Source organism: Lontra canadensis, unplaced genomic scaffold (genome assembly GCF_010015895.1).
Source record: "Lontra canadensis isolate GAN:19392208 unplaced genomic scaffold, GSC_riverotter_1.0 scaffold65, whole genome shotgun sequence".
NCBI lineage: Eukaryota > Metazoa > Chordata > Mammalia > Carnivora > Mustelidae > Lontra > Lontra canadensis.
Window position 1 is genome coordinate 5376337 of NW_022631059.1, and position 27463 is coordinate 5403799.

Consider the following 27463-nt stretch of genomic DNA (forward strand, 5'->3'; position numbering starts at 1 on the left):
GAAGGCAGAGGCTTAACCCACTGGGCCACCCAGGCGCCCCTCCCCTCATTTTTTGATCTGAATACCTGACATTTCTCCTTTTTTTTTTTTTTTTAAAGATTTTATTTACTTGACAGAGATCACAAGCAGACAGAGAAGCAGGCAGAGAGAGAGGAGGAAGGGAGGAAGCAGGCTTCCCGCTGAGCAGAGAGCCTGATGAGGGGCTTGATCCCAGGACCCTGGGACCATGACCTGAGCCCAAGGCAGAGGCTTTAACCCTCTGAGCCACCCAGGTGCCCCACATTTCTCCTTTTTAAGTAAGGTCCTCCCCACAGCAGCCGTTAGCACGATTCCCACATTTGTTACTAAGCGTGAGGAGAGGGGAGGTCAGGGAAGACCAGCCACTCGCCCAGCTTTGGGGACAGTGTGTGACCTCGGGCCGGTCACTGGAAGCACCACAGCACTTAGGGCCTCAGTTTCTGCCTCAGTCAGCTTGAGCCAGAACAGAGTACCCTACCCTGGGGGGCTTAAAGCCCAGACATGTATTTCCCCACAGTGCAGGAGGCTGGAGGTCTGAGGTGAGACCCCCGGCATGGTTGGGTTTGTCTCTCTCCCTGGCTTGTGGACCCGCGCTGCGAGCATCCTGGCAAGGCAGGGAGCTGGAGCTCCCACCTCTTCCTCTTTCTGTGGGGACACTGGCTCCTGCAGGGGACCCCAACCCTCATGACCTCATCTAAACCTCGTATCTCCTGAAGACTCATCTCTTAGTCCCATCATTTTGGGCTTAGGGCTCCAACAGGTGAATTTGGGGGCACAGTTCAGTCCCTAGCAGTGTCCCTGTAAGGTGGGGTGGCTCAGACCTCGGGGCCTGTGGGACCATCCCAGATAGTAGCAGGGAGCTCTCGGCAAACGGGGGCCCCTCCCGGGGCTGCCTTTGGAGCACCGTCAGCTACAGAGTCTCTTCTAGGCCCTTCCATGAGCATGAACATGGTGATGGGCGAGCCCCTGATTCGCTGATGGGTCTGCAGGCAGCCGCTCTCTGGGACGCCTGTGAATCCCTCTCCCAGCCCTGCCCGGGGCCCTCCTGTGCGAGACTGCATTTCTGTAGGTGACTTCACATTTTAAAAATTACACTTACTTTTTTAACTCAACTCCCATTACAGATTTTTTAAAAGATGCATTTATTTATTTATTAAGATTTTATTTATTCGAGAGGGAGAGTGAGTGAGAGCGAGCGAATATGCAAGTTGGGGGAGGGGCAGAGAGAGGGAGAAGCAGACTCCCCGCTGAGCAGGGGGGCGGGACATGGAGCCCGATCCCACGACCCCGAGATCATGACCTCAGCCAAAACCAAGAGCCAGACGCTCAACCACTGAGTCCCCCAGGTGCCCACCCACCCCCCTCCTTCCACTTCACAGGTTTTGACAAGAGGCATGGGCGTTTGAAAAAAAGTGTGATGTTGCTGTCACCTCTTCCGGGGGAGCTAGGCTGAAGGCAGTGCACAGAAGTTGAGCAGAGTGAAAATTATCCTTGAAATCCCTTAAGAAGCCACACCAGAAATACACACACTGTGTCTTTGGGCGAAGACCCGGGGCCAGTTTTCCTGCTTCCATTGCAAATGAGGGGAAGTGCTTGGTTAAGGTTCAGGGCCCATCGTGGACTCAAATACTTATCTTTAACCACTAGCACCGCCCTCAAGGACAGCGGATGCTGCGAGGTCTATGCTTCCCAAAGCCGGCTCCCTGCTTCAGTGGAAAGGAATAATGTCTCATTTAGGACTTGTTCTAAGTCACACAACACCTGCCTACCAGTGGATTCAGTGTTAAAAACATGTCATTATCTCCCATAACAGTAAGAAATCAGGGAGGTAATGCCAAGTGTGGGGTAGTAGCTCAGTGATAATCACTCAGGTATATGTGAAATTTATACCTTACCTTCAACCATCCTCAAAGTCCTCATGCCCATTACTTCATGGTTACAAGATGGCTGCTACAGCCCCAGACATCACATCCTCACACAATTTCATGTTCAAGGCAGGAAAAAGGGGATAGGTTCAAAGAGCTCTCTGGCTTGCCTAGCTCTTCATTTCCTACAAGCCTCTAAAAAACTTGTCTTTAAGTCCCATGGGCCCAGCTGGTTCCTAAGGCCAGCTCTTGCTGCAAGGGAGGGTGGCAAGGTATGAAACTGGCCTCTGGCCAACACAGTGGGAGGCGGGAGAGGGAAAAGTGGTTTAGAAGTGGTTTTGGGGTAGCCACTTTCAGATTATTTGAATTGTTTCTTTGTTGTCCTTGCCCATGTGCTACATAGTTTGATTTACAGAAGTTATTTGCACGTGTGATTTTGCTCCTCTCTGTGACAGATAGGGGCCCTAAGCTGGTTTCTGGTCTCCGAATAATAGTGCGGTGTGCTGACGTGAGTTCAGACCCTCTGCAGCTCACCGAGACACTTGAGATTCTCTTTAAACTCAAACCTGTAAGTCAGTACAGCTTCAGTCCTCACAGGACTCAAGCCCGCAGCCAATTGTTTGCAGAAAACAAACTTTATTTTATCAGCTCAACCCTCCCGATCTCCTTAGACAAGGGGTCAAAGTATTTGAAAAGACCTAAGAAGGTCAGGAGTCACTGTGCCCTGGGAGGAAGCAGAGGCTGGGCTGGGCTTGGTCTGAACTCTGCTTGGGGGACAGGTGGCTCCTGTTTCCCTCTGGGTAGAGAACGAATAGATCAAGATACTCAAGGCATCGGAATAATCTGTGTCACATTGTTTGCTAGGCAAGGGTAGGGAGCTGCTGCAGGGGGAGGCCTGCCTGTCCTAGTGGAACCCTGTGTGTACGCTGAGAGCCCGAAACAACTTATTTCCAGGAGGTGGGCTCTGGGCGCCTCAGTTGTTTCTGCTGGTTTGCAAGAGACTAAGGCGTGAGGGTCTGAATACATTCTTAGGTGCACCTGTCAGAATTGATGATCGGTGGAAAAGGAGGCAGAAGATATTTTTAGGGATTATTTTTGGGCAGCGAGGGTAACAGAATTCTTTGGTTGGGGGCAAAACAAATCTATTCAAACTAGCTTAAGTGAAGAAAAAAAAAAAAAAGGAAATCAATGCATCCCAAGCCTGTGGGCAGGACGCGCCAGCAACTTGCTGGTCTGTAGAGAGTCCAAGTGTTATTCTCTCTGTGTCCCTCATCTTTCCCTGCCCAGCCCCTCCTGCCTCTCTGCCCCACTGGGTTCCTCTGCTCCCCTGCTGATGGGCAGAAAGAAGGCCACCCACGGCAACTTGTAATTACAGCTATCTGGCTAGCCACACACTTGCTTTCCCAGCTTTCCTAGCAGGTTGGAATGGCCACAGGATGCTGTCCTAACCAGTGAGACATAAGAGGAAATTTGCTAGGGGAGGAATGGGGTAGGAGGTGGTTCTTCTGAAAAATATTTTGGTTCCAGATGAGTGACAGCTGAGCAAACAGAACTCTCTGTGCTCTTCGTTTTCTTTTTTTTCTGCTTCGAATGTGGTTCTGTGAAGATGTGATGTTTGGAGTCATGGCAGCCATCTTGTGATCATGAGGCAACAGGCCTGAGGATTAAATATCAACATGCAGGGGCGCCTGGGTGGCTCAGTGGGTTAAAGACTCTGCCTTCGGCTCAGGTCATTATCCCAGGGTCCTGGGATCGAGCCCCACGTCGGGCTCTCTGCTCAGTGGCGAGCCTGCTTCCCCTTCTCTCTCTGCCTGCCTCTCTGCCTACTTGTGATTTCTCTCTCTGTCAAATAAATAAAGAAATAATAAAAAAAAAATCCCGCCTCCTAATACCATCACATTTAAGGGTAGGGTTTGAAAAATATATATATCAACATGCAGACAATGGCAGAGCCAGAGACAGAAGAAACTTAGGTTTTTGGTGACACGATTGACCTGCTGCACCCAACTAAAATTTCTGGGGAGAGACTCTTCGACACCTTGAATCACGTGTTCTTGCATGCATCAGTTGTATCTAGAAGGTGGATCACACTACATAAATAAGATTGCTGGGAGTCAGCCTCTGGTTCCTTGTGGCTAGGTCGGAGAGGGGTTGGGGAGGTATCAACTATTCAGTTAGAGCTTTGTTAACTGTCGTGATAATAATCTAAGTCGGTGACATGTGTCAGGGGCTTACTGTGGGCCAAGCATCCTTCATTCTCTTTACCTAAATTAACGTAGTGAATTTTCATGAAAACCATTTCAGGTGGGGACCATTCTTATCCTTCCTATTTTATAGACCAGTGAAACTGAGCACAGAGAAGTAGCTGGTCCAGGATACACAGCCAGGAAGTGAATTTAAATTTGGAGGTCTGCTTTCTGAGCCCTGCCTCTTAAACTTGATCCCGAAGTGCTCATCGGGCTCAAAAGATGGGTGTGGAGCAGGTCAGTAAACAGCCTTGCTAATGGGCAGGTCGTTTGTGAGGGCAGGAGGAGGCCACAGAACTCTGCTTTAGGCAACATCCCCCATTTCTTTTCTTTTTTTTTTTTTTAAAGATATTTATTTATTTATTTATTTATTTGACAGAGAGCACAAATAGGCAGAGAGGCAGGCAGTGGCGGGGGGGCAGACTCCCTGCTGAGCAGAGAGCCCGATGTGGGGCTTGATCCTGGGACCCTGAGATCATGACCTGAGCCGAAGGCTGAGGCTTTAACCCACTGAGTCACCCAGGCGCCCCATCATCCCCCATTTCTTTGATGATCAGTGTTTCTGAAACCCAGATGTCTTAAAATTGATAGAGGTGCTTTGCCCCCAAGAGCTGCCATGACATTAATCACCTCTTACAATAGAGGACATATGGTGACAAATACTTCTCGTGTTGAACCAAAGGGGAACAGAGCCAGCCCACGTTTACTGTGAACACGGTTTATTGACATGGAAACGGGACGGGCACAGAACGGTGCTCAAAGCCAAAAACAGAGCACAGTCGGCTCCTAGGACCCCTGGCGTCTTCCCGGAGGGTGTCCGCTGTCCTAACTTCTAATGGCCTAGATTTAGTCTCGTCTGTTTTCAAACTTCATATACATTGAATTGTGCAGGAATTCTCTTAAATCACTACCGGTCGTTTCCAGTGATTTGTAAGATGACCCCATTTCGAACTGTTTTGTGTGAGCTGGAGACTCACTTTGTAAGTCATCGGCATCTCTACTGACTACGTGCCACAGATTTCCAAGCCATTCTTCGGGTTTTGATGGTGGATTCTCCTTCCCTTACTGGAAATGGGTTCAGGGGACAACAGTGTGGTTTTTAGGATGTTTTGGTAGTTCAGCTTGGGAATCCCAGCTCGATCTTCGAAAATACGAAGATCGGGGCATCTGGCTGGCTTAATCCATGGAGCCTCTGACTCTTGATCTTGGAGTCATGAGTTTGAGGCCCTCGTTGAGTATAGCAATTACTTAAAAATAAACCAAAAAAAAAAAAAAAAGAAAAACCAAAAAAACCCCCAAAACTTGAAAATATGATATCAAGTGGATCAGGCTCTTGAGGATTGCGAGTTTTCCAGCAAACCTCCCCCGCCAGTCCCCGGGACAGACTTTGCACACCCCCCACATCACCCTGTGTGCAAAACGAGTGCACATGGCTCCGTGGTGTTTCGGTTTGGGTACACGGCTTTGGAGAAACTCTTATTTTGAAAGGGAGACGGGAGCCCAGCGTGAAGGAAACGCAGAACAATGTCTTCCTTAGCTGCACCTGCACAGCCAGGGCCTAATGAGTTTGGGTTGATGGAACCCAGACCTCAGGAAGGATTATAAATTCTCATTTGATTTGATTTGCTTCTAAAATACCTTAAACCAGCTGTGCCTGCCCAGCTGACCCAGGAGTCTGTGGCTGCTCTGGGGGAAGGTCTGGAGGGGCACCCTCCTGTCCCGCAGTGGTTCCTCTTGCCACCGCCAGCCACTCCTGGGCTGTCCCCTGGGCAGGGCCCCCCTGCCCCCGCCATGCCCCGTGATTGCTAGCCTCTGTGTCCTCAAATTCTCAGGGAACCTCATAACCGAAGGCTCCTTCATGTCTCCATTTTATAGAAGGGGGACGCTGAGCCTTTCAGAGACGGATTAACTTGTCCTGAGTCCCTGCTGGCGATTGGCAGAGCCCATGTTCCAAGCCCGTGTTCCAACCCCCTGGCCCACCTGAGCCCCAGCTTTCTACGGCTTCTTGAGCTGAGTGAGGCAGGGGCTCCCATGGGGGAAGTTTCTGGACACTCTTCGCTGAGATACTTGGGACTCTGCCAAGGGCCATGCAAGTGGGCACAGCAGATGAAACAGTGGCAAACACAACAAAACAGTGACAGCTTCTGTCTTTCAGGACCTCCCTGTGTGCCAGCGAGCCAGACAGCCCCGTGCCAGGGCTTCTCAAAGTGGGGCCCCCAGACTGTCAGGATCTCCTGAGAGTGTGTTAGAAATGTTGGTTCTTAGGCTCTACCCCTGAATGAAAAAATGCTGGGCGTCAGCCCTGTGGTCTCTGTGTGAACGAGCTCCCAGACGGTTCTGGCGCACACTGGTCTGCAAATCCCTGGTCTGTTTTAACCCACCAGCAACCCCATGGAGGAAGTATTCCCATCCTCCCGTCTTACAGGTGAGAAAGAAGTAAGTTGCTAAGCCCCCAGCGGGCATTGGGGCTGGGCCTCCCACCCCAGCCTCGCTCCACGGTCGAAGCCTTTGTTCTGTGCCCTCGCTCAGTTTGTGTACTCTTGGTGAAGATCTAGACGAGAAGACAGGTCGTAGACAGGTTAGCGGGCCAACCAATACAATAATCAGAGCAGTTAAGTTCAGGAGGGAAATGGAATGGGCTGGTGGGGAGGGGATGTGAAGGGACGGTGGCCCTGTGGGGCTGTGGCCATCCAGTTGAGCCCAGCTCAGTGAGAGGGAAGGAGCTGGGGTGCCGGACTGGACCTACAGCAGAGCCCCTGCCCCGTGTTCTCGAACTTGATGTGTCTGCTGATCATTCCGTGTGATGTCACTCACCAACGGACAGGTTGCCGGTGGTCCTGCACCCAGAGCAGGGGCAGTCATCATGCCTGTTTACAGATAGAACTGAGAGCCTTGGAACCAACAGCTTCCAGCCCAGGCCTCACACACAGCTCCAGGATTAAATACTCGCTGCTTCTGTGGCATTTCTCACAATGGAGATGTCTTTGGTGGGAGGCGTGGGGGGAGGGGACTCTCCCCTTGTGCCTCTGAGAATGTGTATTCGGACCCTGGTTTGCAACAAGCTCTCCCTATATCTTGTTGCTCTAAGAAGTCAGCACAGGGATGCCACAGAGCATTGCTTTAAGTTCCCCAAGAACTTTCTACCGTGACGGACAGGTTCTGCATCTGTGCTCTGCAAGGCGGGAGCCACGAGCTCCATGTGGCCGTTTAGATTTAGATCGAACACCAGAACACATGTAAACCACTTCCCAGTCACACCAGCCGCGTCTCAAGTGCCCAGTAAACATATGTGGCTCGGGGCTGTCACACCAGAGGCACGGATGTATAATCCAGGTTTGGAGGTATTAGGCGGAACCATCGATAGGTCAAAATCGTTAGAATGTGGGCGACTTTCTATGGTATGATGTAATGGAAGCTCAGGGAGGAGGCAAGACCAGGGAAATCCGTCCCTTTGTTACAGAGGGAAGAACTGGGACCCCACCCGCCTCGCTGAGAGCCCAGATGGGGCCCAAACCCAGGTTCCCAGACTCTCTTGAGGTTTGTCTGTCTGCTTGGGGATTCTCAACTGGGCATGACTGACAGCTGGGGCTGGACCATTCCCTGCGGGAGGGGGTCTGTCCTGTGCTTTGCAGGATGTTTAGCAATGTCCCCAGCCTCCACCCACTAGACGCCAGTAGCACACACCCCCTGAGTCGCGGCAAACAAAAATGAATCCAAGCATTGCCCAATAGCCCTCGGTGGGGTTTTGGGGGGGAGGACAAAATCACTCCTGGTTGAGAATTACTAGTTGAGCTGAAAATAGTAGCTAGTTTCCATTCTTTTCCCTCCTTTGTAGTTGGGGATGGGATTGGGACCCAGGGATCCCTGGGGGCTGGGTTCCTCCGTCCACAGAGATGGGCTGCCCGTGAATGAGGAATGGCTGCCCTTGGTCTATGGCAGAGAGATCGACATTTGCTTACAGCTCATTTTTCTTTTGAGCTCTACCAGCGTCTGGGTCTTTTTAGGCAAACAACTGGCTTCAGCCCTAGAGATAATTAAACCCATCTTTTTTCCCCTCTCTCCACCCCATGCCCTAAACCCTTTGGTCCATTCAATTCACAATGATAACATTGTTCGAGCAATACTGTGCACATGTTGACATGAAGTGTTTAATCTTGTGGTACCGTAATTCCCCTGCCCCACCCCCACCCCACATCTGTGCCGCGGCACCGATGACAAATGTGGGGCCTGCCAGCGGCCTCGCCTCCGCGCCTGCGTCTCTGGCCATCTAACAAGGAGGCAGTGTCTGCGAAGACCCTCTCGGAGCGCCCGGCGCTGGGACTCCAGGTGGTCTTGTTGGCAGCCCAAGTATTTGGTGGAAAGTTCGAGAGTTGAAGCAGCAGTCCAGGGGCAGGGAGACAATGCTGCTTGTGTGCCCTCCACCAGGCAGGGCCCTGCCCCCCACCCCAGTGCGGGGGGCAAGGGAGGGCAGGGGATGGGGAGATGGATGAATGTTCTGGCACCCTCTCTCCAGGGCGACTTTGACCTTGGGCAGGAGCAAAACTTGCAAAGCAAAGAAGCACCTGAGTCGAATGTAGTCTTTACTCTCTGAGTGCAACTTTTAAGGTTACTCTTGAGTTCACATGTGTGCCAAGAGCTTCTGATACTCTAGAGTTGTCCTTACCTGATTATCTCCATGGCTATGACGTCTGCGGTGGCGTCCAGTGTCAGGGAGGAAGCTGGCACGGCTGAGCGGTGAAGACCATGTGGGTATTCACACCAGCCCTGTGGCTGTGGGAAAGTGATTTTATGGCTCTGAGCCTCAGTGTGTCCATCTGCAAAAGGGGCATGATTCATGTGCCTACCTCTGAGTAGGATTTTTACAAGGATCAGTGAGATGTCGTGTGTGACACATGTGATGTGATGTTCAGGACAGTAATAGTTGTGACTCACCCCCATTCGGGTGGCTACTCTCCAAACAAAACCCAACCTCAGAAAATAACAAGTCAGCACGTGTTGGTGAGGATGTGGAGAAATTGGAGCCCTTGTGTAGCGTTGGGGAGGACTGTGAAATGGTGCAGCTCTGTGGAAAACAGTATGACAGTTCCTTAACAAATTAAAAACAGAATTACCCTATGGCCCAACAATTACTTCTAGATACAGACCTGAAATAATTGAAGGCGGGGCTTCAAGGAAATGTTTGCCTCCCCGTGTTCATAGGGGTGTTATTTATAGTAACCAAAAGGTCGAAGCAACCTCAGTGTCCATCGACAGATTAACAGATAAACCAAACATAGTCTGTACACACAACGGAATACCGTTCAGCCTTGAAAAGCGAGGGAATCCTGACGGATGTCAGATGCTCCCGTGTAGATGAACCTGGAGGACAGGATGCTCAGGGAAATAAGACAGACACAAAAAGATCAGTGCTATAGGATTCCTCTGGTGGGAGGTCCTTAGAGGAGTTGAATTCAGAGACAGAAAATGGAATTGTGGGTGTCAGGGGCTGGGGGTGGAGAATGGGGGCTTGTTTAATGCATCTTTCAGTCTTGCAAGATTAAGAGAGTTCTGGATATTGGTTGCATGGCGCTGTGAATGTATTTAACACGACTGAACTACAAAAATGGTGAAGATGGTAAGTCTTATGTATATTGTACCTCAGTTAAGAATTAAATGGAAAAAACACTAGCTATTAGCCAGCTCAGGGGTCAGGCAGCTGACAGAGTTGCAATCCTTTTTTTTTTTTTAAAGGTTTTATTTATTTGCCAGAGAGAGAGAGTACACACAAGCAGGGGAGCAGCAGGCAGAAGGAGAAGCAGGCTCCCCGCTGAGCAAAGAGCCCGATATGGGACTCGATCCCAGGACCCTAGAATCATGACCTGAGCCAAAGGCAGATGCTTACCAGACTGAGCCATCCAGATGTCCCCAAAGCTGCAATCTGACTGGGCTTTTATCTGTCTTTGTCCCACCACACGATGACAGAGGGCTCTCACACCTCACTGGGATGGTCAAGAAGGGTTTGAGGGTGTGAGGACACACGGAGATATTTTCTTGGGAGCATCTGTCATTTTACATGATATCTATCTTACGTGATAGTCCTTTCCTATGCCTTTAGGAAGGTGTCCTCTCTTCTGTAGCAGACCTGTGTCAGCACTTGTGTTCCCGAAAGAACGTTTTCCTGTTAGAGTACTTGGGTACGTCTGGTCCATTTTCCAGAGCTCCCAGTTTATGTCATGCCCCTGCCAACTTTTTCAAGCTCCTTCATCTCGCCATGTAAATCTCTGAATGAATGAAAAGTCATCATCAAGGTTCACATCCTTGAAGCTGTGGGACCATAAATTTCCTTCCGACAGCTGCCTTGGTCACATTCAGCTCCAGTGAATTCTGGCATGTGCCAGAACCTTCCGGATGAATTGCATTCCTGAAAGAAAGAAGGAAGCCTGCATTGGAAATTTTGGAGTTAAATCAGGATTGGCGGGAGGATTTGGGACACGGGATCTTAAGCAATCAAGGGTCCTTGAAAGCTCAGTTCTAGCTTCTGGTTATATTATGGTCTTTGGTTGGTTCTCTTGGTTCCCAGAGCCTCATCATCATGGAAGAGGTTCATAACTGGAGCTCTTGGGGACCAGCCTGTTTCCTCTGCCTTTTCTCTGGGGCTGGTCAACCTCCATCCTTCTGCAAGACTGCACTCAACACTTTTCCCGTGAACTCCCTCGTACCTAAACAAATACACTGCGGTTTGCTAGAATAAACTAAAATGAACTGTTCCTTTAGGGACTGTGTCTCCTTTGGCCCCATTGCCTGTTACCCCTAAACTCTTGACGTGGAAATGGTCAGATGCATATACTAAAGATGACCATGCTGTCCTGCCCTCTGACCTCCTGCTTCAAAGTATTTACCCAATAGAAATGTGGTCACCGAGAGGCACACGCAAGGATGTTCCTCATAGCACAGTTTATAACAGTCCCAAACGGGAAACTATCCAAAGGCCCATCAGAAAATAGACTGTGGCGCACTCACGCCACGGGGTTCTACACAGCAGTGGAAATGAACGATCACCACTATAGACAACCAGCCGGACGCAGACACAGAAGGGTAAGTGCTCAGCAGGCGAACTGAGTCTGTGGCATCCGGTGTTGGGTTGGCGGTCACTTTCGGGAAGGAGCGGCTTGTGTCCGGGTTGGGGGGGGGCCCAGAGGTATCTTCGGTCAGAGGAATGAATGTACCATTTCCCGCGCTGGGTACATTTGCGTTGAGATAGTTAATCGAGCTTTGGTCTGTATGCTTTACTGTATGCATGTTATTTAAAGGCTAGAAGGAATTTTCTTGGAGAGTAATATATTCAATCCAGTTGCCTTATGGAGCCCTATGTATGTCAGGCTGTGCCGGGCACTGGGGGTTCATGATGGGGTTAGTCATTGCTTTCTGCTCGGTCAAGGGGTCATCTAGGTGATGTGTTGGTCACCTTGGCTCAGGTGTTAAGTGTCTGCCTTCGGCTCAGGTCATGGTCCCAGCTTCCTGGGATCAAACCCCGCATCGGGCTCTCTGCTCAGTGGGGAGCCTGCTTCTCCCTTTCCCACTCCCCCTGCTTGTGTTCTCTCTCTTGCTGTGTCTCTCTCTGTCAAATAAATAAAATCTTAAAAAAAAAAAAGAGGGGTCATCTTTTGTTTGGAAATTATCCAAGTCTAAAGAATGCAGCTTTCCCGGCAAATGGTCACTTGGAGGTAACCACAGTCGCCTGGATGTGTTTCCCCGCCCATCCATTTCCAGGTTTGGAATATTACTGGGCTTATGATTATTTTGTGCAGAACAGCTTTGGTTGCAAATGGTAGGTTGCGGTCTGTAAAGTTGCAAACCCTCGCTCCAAGTGAGCTTAAAGGGGACTTGTTTGAGGGGTTCCCTGTAACCCACAGATTGGAAGAACTGAAACCCCAAACTTCAGGAAGGATGGGGATTCCCCACACCAAAGGATCAAGCCTGGGAGGCTTCCCTCCTCAAGGCTGGTGTCTGTGCCCCCCTGCCTGGCATCTTCTTTCTCACGGACCAGCTTCCTCTGCACATCAGGGGCACGTGGCGGCCCATAGTCCCAACTTACACCCTTAGAGTTCAAGGCAGAGATGACAAACGGGCTGTTTAGCAGCAGGTAAGAGGAAAATAAAAGACATCCCGCGTTTGGCCCAGCTTGGGGCTTGTTCCCTCCCATCCCTCAACTCTGCAGAAAAGGGTCATAGGACAAGATGGTAGCTCCCTTGGGACCACGTGGTTTGACAGAGAGAGCCCCAGTGAGGCTCTCTTAAGAGAAGGAGGTGGTACAGTCACATCACCTACTTGTGACATGACAGCGAGCGGTCAGTCCTGCAGCTACTTTGCCCACCCAGTGGGAGCAAAAGAAATATGATACCTTCTATACCTGTTTTCTCGCACTTGTAAGAATTTATTGTATTCTGGGGTGTACGACTATGTATGGACATAGTATAAATATATTGGGGCATCCACACACCCTCATTTTACAGGGTTAAATACAGTTCTACAAAGCACGGTTCTCAATACCTATGCTTCGGTGCTGCTTAAATCCGTGCTGCCCCTGGCAGGTCTACAGGGCAAGATCCATTTGGTTATCATACCCCTTTGTTCAGAGGACACTTACTTAGTGAGAGCTATGCCTGTACCTTTTGTGTCATGACAGTGGGAGGAGGCGTTCAGATGCTGAGAGGAGGCAGAACTCTGGGGTTGTACGTGGGGCAGAGGTCTCCCCTCGCATGTCCAAGGGTCATGGGAGGGGACGCCCTAGTGGGTGGCTTCCGGTTCCCACCTGCCTCTACCCTTTATGGACACCCTCCAGCCCAGAAAGACCACTCCCAGAACCAGCTTTGGGATTATTATCCCAGGCTTTTGTAAAATGACACTAGAATTGGTTCTGGGGACAGTCTTGGGGCTGGTTGCTGTCAGAATGGTGTTTTCCGGAATCTATTTTCTTTGGACTTATCTTTTGGTCTCGGGGATTTGGGCCCTTTTAATCTTTTGAAGATGAAAGTCTTCGTTAATGCCTGTGAGCTCTCTTAGCCGGTGGGGTGCTGGAATGTTCAGGGCGGTGCAGAGAAAGCTGGATTCCCAGGGTCTGGGTTGCTTTCGGAAAGCTTCTCTTTATGGACAAAGGGAGATACCAACTCTGGACAATTATCGAAAAACCCAAGTCCTGGGTAAGCAGGTATGGTAATGTAAGAAAGACGTGTAAAGCTGTATTTTCTCCCTAAAAGTATATGCTTCTACCTACTTCAGGGGTGACAGTTGAACTGCCTTGACCCCTGAGCTCGAAACGGTGTGGATTCCCTGCCATGGAGTGGCTTCTGTATGAAGTGGAAGCCTTGGAAGGATGAGATTTGGAATTTGGTTTGGACTTTGAATTATGAACTCCTCTTTAAAAAAAAAAATTACTGTCTTTGATAGATTACAAAATTATTTTTAGAACCCACGGTGATGTGGTTTCAGGAAGAGCGGAAGGTGAATGTGATTCCGACTGCTCATTGTCTTAAAATAATTAAGGAAGGCGATGCATGCAGAAAACTGTCCGGGAGAGCCTGCAGGTGTTTGCAAGAAATTTAGCCTGACGCTATGCATAGATCTTGTTAACAAAAGAAACCTTACAGCCTTGGTATCTTAACTGTCTTACCAGTTAAGATACATTTTATCTTCTACGTTTAAGAAGTTACATACACACCTGCTGCTACAGATTTATTTTTGTGATTATGTGTCAGTGTTTTCTTTCTTTCCCGGGTGTGACTTGAGTGGTTGCACCTGTGTTAGTGCCCTGCTCCTTCAAACATTTCTTTAGTGTTAGGTCTGACTGTGGTATTTTTCAAATACAGTTGTCACAGCCGAACTATGCAAATACCCACCTTCGAATAAGGCTTCTTCTGCATGGATGGCATTCTCCTGCTTCACTGTTTGAGAGGCCCCATGACAACGGCAGACATGAACTTATGTTGCCGTAAGTGCCAACTCTGTACAGAGAAAGGGCCACTATTATTCTGGGACGAGGGGAGGCATGCAGAGGTTAAGTCACTCGGCTGAGACCACACGGCTGGGAGGGACACAGATTCGAGCTGAGCGCACTTGGCTCTAGAAAGGTCAAGGTCAAGAGTGTGAGCTTCAGAGCCCAGTCACGGACCAAACTTGTGACCTTGAGCAAGTCACCTGCTTCTCCGCACCTCAGGGTCCTCATCTGTGAAATGGGGATCAATCCCACCCCGCCGGGCTGGGAGTGCTCAGAGCGGGAGCCGACTCAGAGCAAGAGCTCCCTGAATATGCCTTTTTGTCCTTCTGGGTTGTTCGGCTTCATTGTAAGTGGGGGTTCTGCACCCCCATCTCTGGGGCAGGAATGAGGCAGGTGGTTGGAAATGGAGACTTAGCGTGGCCTGTCAGCTTGCGGGGAGGGGGGTGGCCCGTGGGATGCTCCCCTTTTCTTCCACAGCTCCTGGGGACTTCAATGGGACTAAGATGATGTTCAAAGAGTGGCCAGAGAGTGGGGGGGAGAAGCTAGCTGTTCACAGGGGAAGGAACCACAGGAAGATGAGGTTTTCGAAGGCAGGAAGAACCAACTGCTGCATGCTGGTACCTGGAAGACTGGCAAGATCATGGCCATAAGACAGCCTTTCCGTTTCGTTAGGAGATGGTCTTCGGTGACCTCAGGTCGGGGGGTGCCGCGGGGCAGCTCAGGCGTGGTCACGGCTGCTCGCTCAGCGAGGGGGCCCGGCTGGGGGACTGCAGAGGCTCATGCACGGACTGCTCGCTGGCGGGGAGGTGCTCTCCAGGGGTGGCTGCCTTACTGCCCTCAGCCAGTCCCTTGCAAAAAAGCCCTTGACGGCCCCCAGACTGGGCCCATCTCCCTAACAGGATGAACTTGCGTTTCTCCACTATTCCTCCTGGCACCCTCTGCAAAAGCTCCCAGGGTGATAGTTGGGGTGAACAGCTCAGCAATACGACTAATGGGGAAAACACACACAATTCCACTTCCGCCCATGCCTCCCCACATTCACCAGATACGGGCGGGGCACACGGGTACCAGAATGCCCTGCTCTGAGAGCCCCAAATTAGAAATGACCCGAATGCTCACGGACTGCAGAATGGACATGTGAATCGTGGTGAAGTCCATGTGGGGACTATTGCACGGCGTCAGGGCTGGGTGGCCGTCCCCAGGCACGCGGATGGACCCCACAAACACTGTTGAATCAAAGAGGCCATGGACAAAAGAATATGTACGGTGTTATTTCCTGTTTGTGATATTCTGAAACGAGCAAAACCAACCTGAGATTTGAGAAGTTGGGGGAGAGGAAAGGGGAGCTGGCGACATTCTGTTTCTTGGTCTGGGAGGAGGGCTCATGGGGACGCTCACGGCAACACGCACAGAAGCACACACATGCATTTTGCGTGCACATCATATGTACGCTGAACAGCAACGAGAAAGTTCTGACCACAGGCCTAAGAGCTGCCCTAGCAGAGCCGGAAGTGTGGCCACTGAGAGGCGTGGCTAAGATTTGGCCGGGTCTGGGTTTGAGGTCCCTCTCTGGCCCTGGACAGGGCAGTCAGTTCCTCTTGGCTCTTAGGTACGTCCCCCTACCAACGTGGCATTGCGCTCGCCTCCTAGGGTGACCTGAAGGTTGAGTGAGAAGGATGACAGAGGCCTGGCCCCGGACGTTAACACAGTGACCGACCCAGGGCGCTTTGCTCTGCTCCCTCATTCAGAGGTCCCCTCCTGGGCTCACTTGACCCCCACCGTGGGCTGCACTTCCTAGAGGCTGCCACAAAGACCCTTACCCTATCCACTTTCTGTGTAAATCAAAGCTGGGGACTCCCCTATCAGCATTCTTTGTCCCCCAACTTAGCCTTTCCCTGAGACTGGGTCAGGAGGCAAGTGCTCTGGGTGGGGGTCAAGGACAGAGCAAGTGAGGAGGACAGGTGCAGTCTTCAGTGACCATGGGATGTTTTCTGGAGAGGTCATTCCTGTGGCCAGCTCTCTACGTATGGCCCAAGATTCCAGCAGCTGAAGTCCGGAGGTCACCTTCCCGAGATCTCCCCGGAGGCAGAGTCACTGCTGTACATAGCCAGAGTTCCCTGGCCTTGAAGACTTCACCTGCCCCGTCTGCCCAACAGGAAACAGACTGATGAGGATAATCCGTCACTACCCCAGCCCTCATCCCAGTATCTTTTAGAACTATTATTAAGGTTTAAAACAGTTTTATTGTTGTTTTTTTAAATGAAGGTCTGTAGGAAGGGCCGTTGGCCTGCGGGTGTTGGGAACCCTTTTCCTCAAAGGTGTTCGTGTCCTGCCTGCAGCTGGGCACCCCTGACCCTGCCTGAGAGCCTCTAGGGATTAGGAAGCTGAAGCCAGAGGTGAAGCTGGGCACATTTCTCCTCTATTTCTCGTATCCCTGGTCGTCCCCCACCGCAGGCAGGAAGCAGAGATGGGCTGTGTCTCCCGGGAGAGGAAAGGTATCTGCAGATGTCACACACTTGCTTGAACTTGGCCATTCTGCATCTTCCCAGCCCTTGATTCCCAGCTTCATCCTTGCTCCGTTTTGGACCAGAGGATACATGAATCTCGGGAATCACAGGCCCCTTCCAGAAACACTCTTTTTGGGCTTATATCCATTTAACATTTATTATCGATGAAATGGGCATAGTCCCTCAGTCTAGTCTCACTGCTGGTATAAAGGAGAAGAGTTGAGGCCTTTGCCTTGTTTTATCCAGAAGTCATTTTAAAAAGCCACACTCCCTGACCTGTTGCCGCTTTTTCTGCTTTTAGTCTAAGGCCGTGGTTGGAAACTCTGGCAGTTGTTAGAAACATCTGGGGTGCTTTAAGAAGTACGGGTTTCTGGGCCCCCTCCCCAAAGATACTGAGTCAGTTGGCTCGGGGGGGGGTAAGCACAGCAAGGGGCTGGAGGCCCCCATGTCAGCCTCCCACCCCCATCTTCAGTGATTTCACTTCAGGAGCTCGAAATCTGCCGAAATGGAAACTAACAGACACGACCGATAAGGTCCCAGAGACCCAGTTCCTCAATATTGACCAGTGCACCACTGGGACAGGGCCTCAGCGTTTTCCCACAGCCCCCATGGTGATTCTCACCTGCTGCTGGGGCTGAACACCATTGGGCCTCAGGGACCCCATGACAAGCAGAATGAGGTCTGTCTACACTCATCATAGCTCACTGTTGTCGAGCCCTCCCAGAGGCTAAGCTGCTGGTGTTAGGTTTCTTAGCTCTCCCAACAACCCATGCAGGATAATGATCCTCATTTTTAGATAAGGAAATGGAGGTCCAGAGAGATTAGCGGTACCTTGTGTAGGCCTGCCAGTTAGTGGCTGACCCTGGATTTGAACCCAGGCCCACGAACCAGAGTGTGTCCAGGGCCTCTGGGATGGCTCGGTCGGTGACCCACTCTTCCCAGCGGATTGATGCCGAGTCACTGCTCTCGTTCAAGGGGACCACAGGGCCAAGGCTGTGTGTCTCCAGGCTTCCGCAGGGCAGTGTGGAAGGGGTGGTGGGCACCAGGGTGGTCCAGCTGTGGGCGGGCTTGGACTCTGCGGCGGGAGAGTGAGAGCCGGGAACTAATGAGCCCTCGGTGTGGCGTGTGCTTCCTCCCTGCAGTGGAGCACGACAAAGAGTTCTTCTACCCACGCTACCACCATCGGGAGTTCCGGTTTGATCTTTCCAAGATCCCAGAAGGGGAGGCTGTGACGGCAGCTGAATTCCGGATCTACAAGGACTACATTCGGGAGCGCTTCGACAACGAGACGTTCCGGATCAGCGTTTACCAGGTGCTGCAGGAGCACTTGGGCAGGTGGGTGCTGGGACCGGTGCCTGGGAGGGGTGCCGAGCTGCCCTCAGCGGCAGAGGAAGAAGGGGTGGTGGCTGGGCTGGGGCCGGGGCGGTCGGGCCATTTATGTCCTGGGCCGCCAACCACGTGCCAGGCCCTACACTGCACCTTTTTCATCAAGAAAGTTTATGCTGTGGGTTGCTTCTTTAAACTCTCTGCATCAGCAAATCGAGTTAGGAATGGGGGATGGCCAGGTGAGCCCGTGGGCATATTGTGGGTGGTCTGGTTCAGGGGCACAGAGGGGATGGGGATAGGGAAGAGGAAGAAGCATTTTTTGAGGGTCTCTCTATGTCTCCTTGCTCACCGTGAAGCCCAGCACATGACCTCAGACAGCCAGTGAAGGCGGCCATCCGTAAGAAAATGGGATCAAAACCCCAACCCAGAAATAAACAGGCAGAGAGAGAACTCGGCCTTCTAAGAATCACGAGGTCAGGAACCCAGATCTTGGGTTGAAAGATTTGACTGTCTGGAGACCCTTTAGTTTTGAGGACTCCCAAGAGGTCAGGAGGCTCAGAGATGGGCCAGAGCATGGAGTGAGCACATCAGTTCTTCCAGAGGTGACTGTGACACCCTTCACCCCCCCCCTCCCGCCTCAGTGGTGCTGCCCAGGGGCTGGCTCCACGGCAGGCTCAGGCTGGTGGACTCCTGTCGTGGCTGGATGCCATTCCCCAGTAAGGAATGGCGGGAAGATGCTGTGGGCGCCTCCTGATGGACAGTCCCAGCATTTGCAGCGGGAATGGGGACCCGTTACCACCCTGGGGACAGAGGAGACGTCACCACCTCCTTCACGGGTCATCTTTTTAAAGACTAAGACAACCAAGCCTCTCTTTCTAGGGGTTTCCACTGTTTTGCATTTGTTACCTGGTTTGTATTCCCGCAGCCCTGTGGTGCGGCCGCTGCTCTGGGACGCGGGGAGCGTTAGGAGCTGAAAGCCGAGGGTGAGTCATCTGCCTGCGGCCACCTGGCTAGACAGTGGCCAAAGTAGGACTTGAACCTGGGTGTACAAAAAGTAGTTCTTTTGAAAAGAGACTTTTGCGTAGGTAAGACCGTCACGTTGTCACATGGACAAGAGAACAGCTGCTACAGTGACCAGGAAGGCTCCATCCCGGCTCTGGGCCCCGGTGCCCACCCCCCAGGCCGCCTCTGCTCCCCGTTCCTTGAGGTTCTTCACCCGTGTGACAGGCGGGAGGCACGTTATTTTTGTGGACAACATTATTTCGCACCGGTGCGTGTCCGTCAGATACAGCCCCGGAGATAGAATCATGGGATCCGAGGGTGCACACGTCGGTAACGGTTCGATTTTGCCGGACGGCTGTCCTCGGAGGTTGTGTCAGTTTATAGCAACAGGCTAGGGGGAGGCCGATCTCCTGTGTGCTCACAACATCATCTCTGATCGAGCTGTTTTGGTCTTTGTCAGTCTGATGGGCAGGACTAAGTCTGCACTGAGGGCCCCTGCTTGTGTGCACGGCCCCACTCGCCCTACAGGGAGGCCAGCAGACGCTGCCGGCGGGGAGGGTCTCAGAAGGAGGGTGTGCTGTGGGGGAGGTGGCAGGCGGGCTTGGGAGGCACCTCCGAATCTACGATAGGCACTCCGGCCCCCCAGTGAGCCCCGACATCGGTGCCCCGCCCCTCAGACCGAATATAGGAAGAAGGAAGGAGTTCGTTTGGGGGCGTGACACACGTTTGCTCTGGACTCTGACAGACCCCCCAGGACTCCTGAACAAAAACATATGTTTGACTTTTCTCCTGAAGGCCAGCGAGGACGCAGGTACCACCGGCCATTTGTCACCAGCACTCGATCGGCCCACTCGTGCGAACGCTGAGCCGCACTCCCTCCCCGCCCCTCCCAGCAGGCTCCCCACACCTGCCTCAGGAACGGCCCCCAAGAGGCTTCACCTCAGGAATGGCTGCTCCGAGTGGGTTTGGCTGAAGAGAATGCAAAGGTTGGCTGGTATCACCTGGGCCGCTCTTTCTTCGAGTTTCCCGAGATGCCGGCAGGAAGGCCTCTGCCCTCCCTGGCCACTGCAGTGTCCCCAGGGTTGTCTGGGATGCTGCCACTTCCCATGAGGGGCGTTGCCACCCGCCGGTCCCTGAGACGGGCAAGCCTGGTGTGACAGGCACGGGACCTCCTTTGTGGGGGTCCGAGGCCGCTGCACTTGGAGAGAGACATGTGAGCCCAGAGATGTGTTTCACCCACCCCCCTGCTGAGCACCCACAGGCCAGGCGCTGGCTTTGGAGCTGGTCTCTGGGGACAGGGGCCTCGTCTGCATTGGTGGCTGAGGAGAGAACTGGTTTTCTGGGGCTGTGCTCACAAAGTCCCACGAGGTGTGTGGCTTAAAACAATGGAAATGGGCTCTTGAAGGGTTATGGGGGCTTGGAGTTGGAAGGCGAGGTGTCGGCTGCCTCTGAAACCTTTGAAGGGCAGGGGTGGGGTTCCTTCCTGCCTCTTCCAGCTTTCAGGGGTGTCTGTCCATTGTCAGTGCTCTTGGCTTCTAGCTACCGCTGTCTGTCCTCTCTCCCCTCTTTCCACGTGGCTTTGCACCCTCGAGGGACCTTCTCCTGTGTGCCTCTCTCCTCTTGGAAGGAAACTGGCCATCTCGACCTCGGGGCCCTCCCTGCTCCCATGCGACCTCACCTTTCTTAACCAAGTGAATTAATCTGCAGAGACCCCCTTTCCAAATACGGTCACATTCACAGGTAGCTGGGGTGGGACTTGAGCATATCTTTTTAGGGGGTGCACTGCAACCCACAGCACGGGCTGGAGGAGATGGGCAGGGAACAGGGAAACAAGGACGCAGACGCTTGATCACGCGGTCACGGGTGGCCGTGGCCATCCTGAGCTGGGGTGTCGGAATCACAAGAAGGCTCTGGCAATGGGGCGTGGGCTGGAATAGGGCGAGGGGCAGGAGAACGGCAAAGACCGTGGTCCTAAGGTGGGGACAAGCACGGGCTGTCGGGAGGACAGAGGGGCCTGATAATACCCAGATGGGGCAAGCTACTTGGTCGTTGCTTAATGGAACACGAGCCTTTGCTTCCCCACCAGGCTGCCAGCACTGCTTGTCTTTCTGCCTGTGTCAACCCGCCGGCATCGTGGGCTCATGTCCCGTCACGGTTTGAGGCTGCTGCCTCCTCGACCCTGTCTTAGTTCCGTGGGGTGCATCCAGAGGCCCTCGGGGAGGGGAGAAGGCCTGAGTCACTGTGGTTGGAAGAGGGACGGGCGGGACGGCTGTCTGCGGCTCTCTGGCAAGTGGCGAGGGTGGGCGTCATGGGGTGCCCCTTGTGAGCAGCTTAGCCACAGGCCACCTCTGGGGGCTGCGAGCCTTGCTTTGCATTCCTGGGGGCATTTGGTTTGCTGGGAGACCAGGTTCCTCCTTAGCAAATGTCGGTGGCAGACCCACACCCCTGCCCTCCAGGAGCTTCTCAGGCTGAGGAGATGACCTGGCAAGTGCAAAGTAGAAAAGAGGCAGGGAGCGGAGGGAGGGGAAGGGGCTGCTGTCTTTAGGTTTCTAAGTTTCCTTTCTGTCCCTGAAAGAAGGTGGCAAGGCCTTTATTCTCCAGAAGTTAAAAGTTTAAAAAATTTTTTGAATTATTTGTATGTGTTTTCTGGGTGGGTTTTGTTTTGTTCATCCAGAAGCCGTATGATTGTATCGTGTAATTCCCCGGTGGGTCACCCGGCTCTTGAGGGTGTGGATTCAGATCCCGACAGGACATACCAGCATGGCCTCTGGAAGCAATGACCTTGGAGCCCCAGGCTCCTCCTCTGTCCGATGGGGAGGATCACGCCATCTACCTCCCAGGGCTTCCTTAGAACACAGCAGGTGCTCAGCAAAGGTTCAGTGTTACCAGTATCACCACCATCTCCATCATCCTTACCACCACCACCATTAACGCCATCACCACCATCACCTACATCACTGCCGTCTTCTTCACCATGATCCCCATCATCTCAGGGAATCAGGGGTCTTCAAAGGAAAATGGGGGTGGGGGACCCAAAATTTGGCTGCAACGGTGCTTCCCCCCGTCTCTGCCGAATACCTCATTTTGCAGTCTCCGGTGGGACGCAGGCCTAAGCTCGTGTGGAGGTGGGGCCCTCGTTTGCATTTCCCCAGCTCTGGGGGCCAGGGAAGGGACATGCATCTTCTTCAGGCTGAAGGCCTGTGGCTGATCTGATCCCCCCAAGAAGCCCAGATTCTGTCACTGCCACCCTGCTGCATGGCCAGCCTGCTCCCTCCGCCGAAGGGTCTGGGGTCTTGCTGCCGCCAGCCGCCCAGCTGTGTGGGGCCGGGACATCTGGCTCGCTGGCGATCCTCTGCCTGAGCTCCAGGAAAGCTCTGCGGTGCTGGGGATTAACCGGCTTTGGTTTAGCCTCAGCACCTCTCCCCTCGTGGCAGCCACTTCCCACCAAGTCCTCTTGATCTCTCGAAATCCAGATTAAATTCCGATAATGAGCCGAGCTGGAGGCCTTGAACAGCCCTCGGGCCCTGCTCGAAGCGTTGCCCCGGACAGCTGGGGAGGCCGCCGGAGCCGCCCTCGACGGGCTGTGGGACGAGTGGGGCTGTGAGGCAGGTCTAGGGACGGGGGCCTTGGCTCCAGTGGCCTTGCTGGGGGAGTAGTGCTTGGGGGGGCAAGGGGTCAGAGCCTTTCCTCCTCTTCTGAACTCCAGGACTTAGGCTGGACCGGCTTGGGCCTGGCTTACAGGGGGTCGCATTAGTTAATTGGTTTCATTCTGGGCTGGACTCGGCATTTCCATCCTCACCCCCCCTCCCACCTTGGGTCCAAGCTTGCTTCCCCAGGGCTGCCCCATCTGTGGGTGATGCAGGTGCTCTATGAGAAACCCCCGGAGGGGGCACACAGGCCTGCTAGGACAGCCGAACCTCGTCAAAAGGTGTCAGTCACTGCCAAGGTCGAGATGATATTGGCAGCTAGATGAAAAGTGTCCCTTGGTCATTCTCAGGGACTTTGGTTGCCAGGAGGGTGACCTCAGAGTGGTCTCCAGGGCCAAGGTTGGCTCAGCCACAGCCTGAGTCACTGAGGAAGAAGGAGCTGTCCCCGTGACGGGCTGGAGTGGGGGCCGAGGGGCCGTTTGCCAGGGCAGCGGGCAGGCGAGGAGAGGGAGGAGGCAAGCATGTGTCCCTTTGTTGTTGGGGCCGGGGGAGGGCTCTGTCACACCCAGTGGCCCTCCCCAGGATTCCCCAGCGCTCCCGGCTCCTCTCATGGAGGGAGCGTCCTGGAGCTCCTTGGCAGTGTCCTTGGCACCGCCAGAACCCTGACACCTGCCACAGCTCTGACCCCTCCCTCTCGAGAAGGAAGCCCAGCAGCTTCCTTGTCCTTAATCAGTTTGGTGACAGGGCTCCTGGAGATCTGGTGAAAATGCAGTCAAGTTCACTTCTATGGGGCGGGGGTGGAGTGTGTGTGTGGGGATGAGCTTCTGCATTCTGGCAAGCTCCCAGGGGATGCCCTCGTGATTTCCATGCAGGGAAACGGGGGTGGGGACAGAAGGTGCATGGGTGCTGGGTGCAGAGCTGGTCTTAGTGGGAGAGCACTGAGGGCTCCGGGGCACAGCTCTCTGGACCCCTTGCCAGTCTCCCTCGTGCTACGTAAAGGTTAAGGATTTGGTAGCAGGACTGACTTTTTTCCTGACTTTAATCACCGTTAGCATGTCTGGGCAGAGGGACACGGTCACACACCAGAGCACCTCCCCACCCCCTGCTCTAGGCTTGCCATCATTTGGTGCTTTCTGGAAGTGACTGTGCGGGCCACTTCTGCTTCCTTACGTACCTTGGAAAGGATCCTTGGAAAACTTGGTATCCCCATTTTCCAGAGAAAGTCCCCAGCCAGAGACTGGCTCAGGGAGAGGGAGTAACTTACCTGGGCTCACACAGCTAGAAGGTGACAGAGTTGGGACTTGAACTCGGGTCTCTGGGGTTCTGGGGCTCGCGTCTTTGGCTATGGCAGCACCGTGGTGCGTGTCCTGATTTCCTCACCTGGGCCTCAGATGGTGATTGTGATTCCCCAGCTCTGGTTCTCACCCTTGGCTGTGGGCTAGAATCACTGGGGGGAGGGGGAAGGGAGGTTTTTTTTAAACTCCTGATAAGTCGGAGTCTTGGGGGTGGGGCTGGGCATTTTTGTATAGCTCGCGGGCTGCGGACAGGTGACCAAGAGCTCTCTTCTCTCTCATCTGTGAGCCATCTTCTCTGCCTGAGAGACAGAAGGGGACAGACAGACTCCTGTGTTCCCTTTAGCCTGGTTTCTCAAAGATGACTGTTTTTCTCCGTAGGACCGAGCCTGAAGTGCAGTCCTGACCCTGACGGACAGTCTCAGCCATACAGGGAAGGGGCTGGCTGAGGGTGGGGATCCCCTCGGGCTCTGGCTCCAGAGGCTTCCGGAAGCTTCCAGAAGCAGTTTTCTGCTGCTCCTGAAGGCCTACGTGCCTGGTTCCCCGTCTCCTGGCTTGCACGTCTCGCCACTACACCTCAGCCCCAGGGCGGGAGCTCTGGTTTTGAGCTGCTTTCCCAGGAGTGGCCGACTCAGCTCCCTATAGCCTTTTCAAAAGGCAGGAAAGGAGCTGCTGGCTGCCTGGGCACCACCAGACGTGCTGGAAGGTCAGGGGAGAGCAGTGCCTGGGGCAGTCTGGTCAAGGACACGTTGGCACGGTTCTTAGCACCTTTGTCAAATCCCAGCTCGGAGCTGCTTGGACAGGAACAGAAGCCCCTGGTGCCTCTTGGTTCCCCTTGGGGTCCCCTTCCGTGTCCAGAGGGATCACTCTAGAAGAAGCCTGCATGCTAGGACAACCTGCTGGGAAGAGACTGTGTCCAGTTAGTGCCATTGGCTTCCGGTCCTGCAGGCTTTGGCTGACTGGTGGGCCTTGGTGGTTTTTCTGATCTTTGTGCTTTTGTTTCCTTCCATCATTCATCCCAAGCCTGGCTTTGTGGGGAGAGTCGGGTTGGTGGGGAATCAGTGATGACAGGTTCCATGCCTGTGACTGACCCAGCCAGCGCTTAGCAAGCCAGGGCCCGCGTCCTCCCTCCCTCCTCCTGATGACCTCGAGAAGTCCATGTTCTCCCATTTTGTGGATGAGACCGTTGGGGCCCAGAGTGTTAGGTGACCCTCTCGAGGTCACACACTAAGGTGGAATTCAAAACCAGGTAATACGTGCCAGCTGGGGTGCTGGGGTCCCGCCTGGACGACGCTGATGTAGCTGGTCCTGGTGTCACCTTGACACTGATAGTTTTTGAGGCTGCCCTGAGTGGACTTGCTCCCTGCCCTTCCTGTTCCTTTGAGGATCTGCGGGACCTTGGGTGAGTCCCTTCATCCATCCCGTGGGGGCACAGATTTCTGTCCTGCTCCCCTCCCAGGCCTTGAGGACTGTGCGCCGTGCAGCTGAGTGGCAGGTAGGGTTCCCGAGATGAGTGGCTGCGTCCAGCCGTCTTTCTCCAAGAGGACACAAATGATTCCACCACGGGGCATGCCTCCACCTCTGCCCCATTCTGATCACTCCAGGCAGGTTTCACGCCTGACGGCTAAGGTCAAGGTGAACAAATGTCCCCCCATGAAGTGGTCCCCTTGCAGACCTGCCTGTGGGTAAGGACTGCTGCTTGTCCGTCTGCATCCATTTGGCTGATGCCTTCCATTTCGCAGTGTGTGACCTCTGCCCCACCCTTCTTGAGGACACCTCTCTGAATGGAGAGGAGAGACCGGCCTTCTGGAATGGCAGTGGTGACAGAGCTAATTGCCTTAAGTAATTGCCGTGCAGCCCTCTGTAGTCCTTCCCATCACAACCCCCCCTCCCCAGGGAGGTACCACTACCCATCTCATTTCACAGACCGGGAAACTGAGGCACAGTGCCAGGTTAGGGATTAAGGAAAGGAAGCTTGCATCTCTCTCCTGTCCGATCTGTTTTTCTTCCTTTGCCCTTATGGCAATCCTAGGAATCAGGAAATGGCAGGGGAAAGGAAACTGAGGCAGGGAAGACAAAAGACCTGGCCCGCGTGTTCCACAATCCTGCATAATGAAGAGGGAAAGACTGGGGGATTTGAAGACACCAGGATCCACCCCCATTCCACCACTTGGAAGCTGGGTGGGTCAGGGACCCTGGGGGAGCCTCCCCAAAGATCTGAGCCTGACGGTTGCCCAGGGGCTGAGCAAGGACAGGTGTCTCGTGAGGGTGGGAGTTGGCTGTATTTTCCCCATTGTCCTATTCTTCGTACCAGGAGCTTGGGACACAGCAGGTGCTCTGTAAACCCTGTGTGTGTGTGTGTGACTGGAGGAAAACGTGTATAGCCTTCTCCCAGGGTGTGGACTTACTGAATTGTGGGACCATGGCCGCCTCCTGCCTGCAGGTATCCCTAGCTCCAAGCCAGGGCCTGGCATGAAGACTCCAGGGACAGCCCAGTTGTCTGAGTGCTGGCCGAGGAGCCCCAGGGCAGCCTCTCGCTCTCCCAGCTCCTCCCAGCTTCTCCAGCCTTGGACTGGTCTGCCCCGGTAAACCTTCCAGCGCCTTCTCTCTTCCAGGGCTGAAACTTGAGAAGGCCTTGTTTGCAGTCTTTCTTCAGCATTTGAGCCCAATTTCCAAAAAAGTGAAAATTGCCCGTAATTATAATGCTTTTCGATCTTAGGGAGGTTTCCCTGTGATGATTATAATTGTATTATTTAGAGCTGTGTGCCAGGGGGTACCCAAGGGTGGATTGGTTCTCGTCTGCAAATGGGGAAATGTCGTCATGTGCGCCGTGGCCCCGCGTTTCCCACACTGGAATGAATTTCGGGAGAATGGCTTTCGCATCGGGGGCTGTCTGTATAACTTGATCCGGCACTTTAATTCCAAAAGCACTTCATACTTGGACCTCTGCTTGCCTATAGGAGCCTGTTTTTCCAAATGTATTAACATCTGTGTTTCATATCAGGGCCTGTAATTGCTTTAGCCTTTTTGGCAGGAGACAAAGAGAATTAATATTTTTCAATTTGGTCATGAGCGGTCATCTGTAGCTGGGAAGAAAAGGGCCTGCTCAAATATGAACTCAGTGAGGATGGGGAAGGCAGGCTTACCCAGAAGATGATGTTTTGAAGGAATCAGCCATGCTCATGGAAGTCCTTGGTTGTTTCAAGTTCCTGGTGGAAATAGGTGTCTGGGCAAATACCCAAGGTTCTTGCAAACACTGGTTCTTCCTTCCTTTGTCTTCCTGCCAGCCTGTCAGCACCATTTTCTTCTCCCAATCCCCCAGCCCCTCGCAATGCCTAAGGCATTCCGTTTTCCCACTCCTGGAATGGAGGAAGGAAAGCCAACCCGGCCTGCATGCCCTCTCCGGGATCCAAGGCAGGCATTGCTAATGGATCACGGAGCTCCCTCCTGCCTGATTCTCAGCAGGACCCCAGGCAGAGAGGAGAGGCGGCTGCTGCTGGCTGAGTGAGTTGCCATGGAGTGAAGCCCACCGACCACTGGTCTAAGGTCAGCTTTCCTGGAAGCTTGCCCTAAGACGAGGATTATGT

At 53.2% G+C, this 27463-nt stretch overlaps 1 protein-coding gene across 1 annotated transcript in view; it reads left to right on the forward strand.

Annotated features, from left to right (window-relative positions):
* BMP7 (bone morphogenetic protein 7) overlaps positions 1–27463 on the forward strand; it is an 86160-nt gene that overhangs the window by 14745 nt on the left and 43952 nt on the right. The window contains exon 2 of the mRNA XM_032878918.1: positions 17752–17944. Within this exon, the coding sequence (XP_032734809.1) occupies positions 17752–17944 (193 nt within the window). The remainder of the gene's footprint in view (positions 1–17751; positions 17945–27463) is intronic.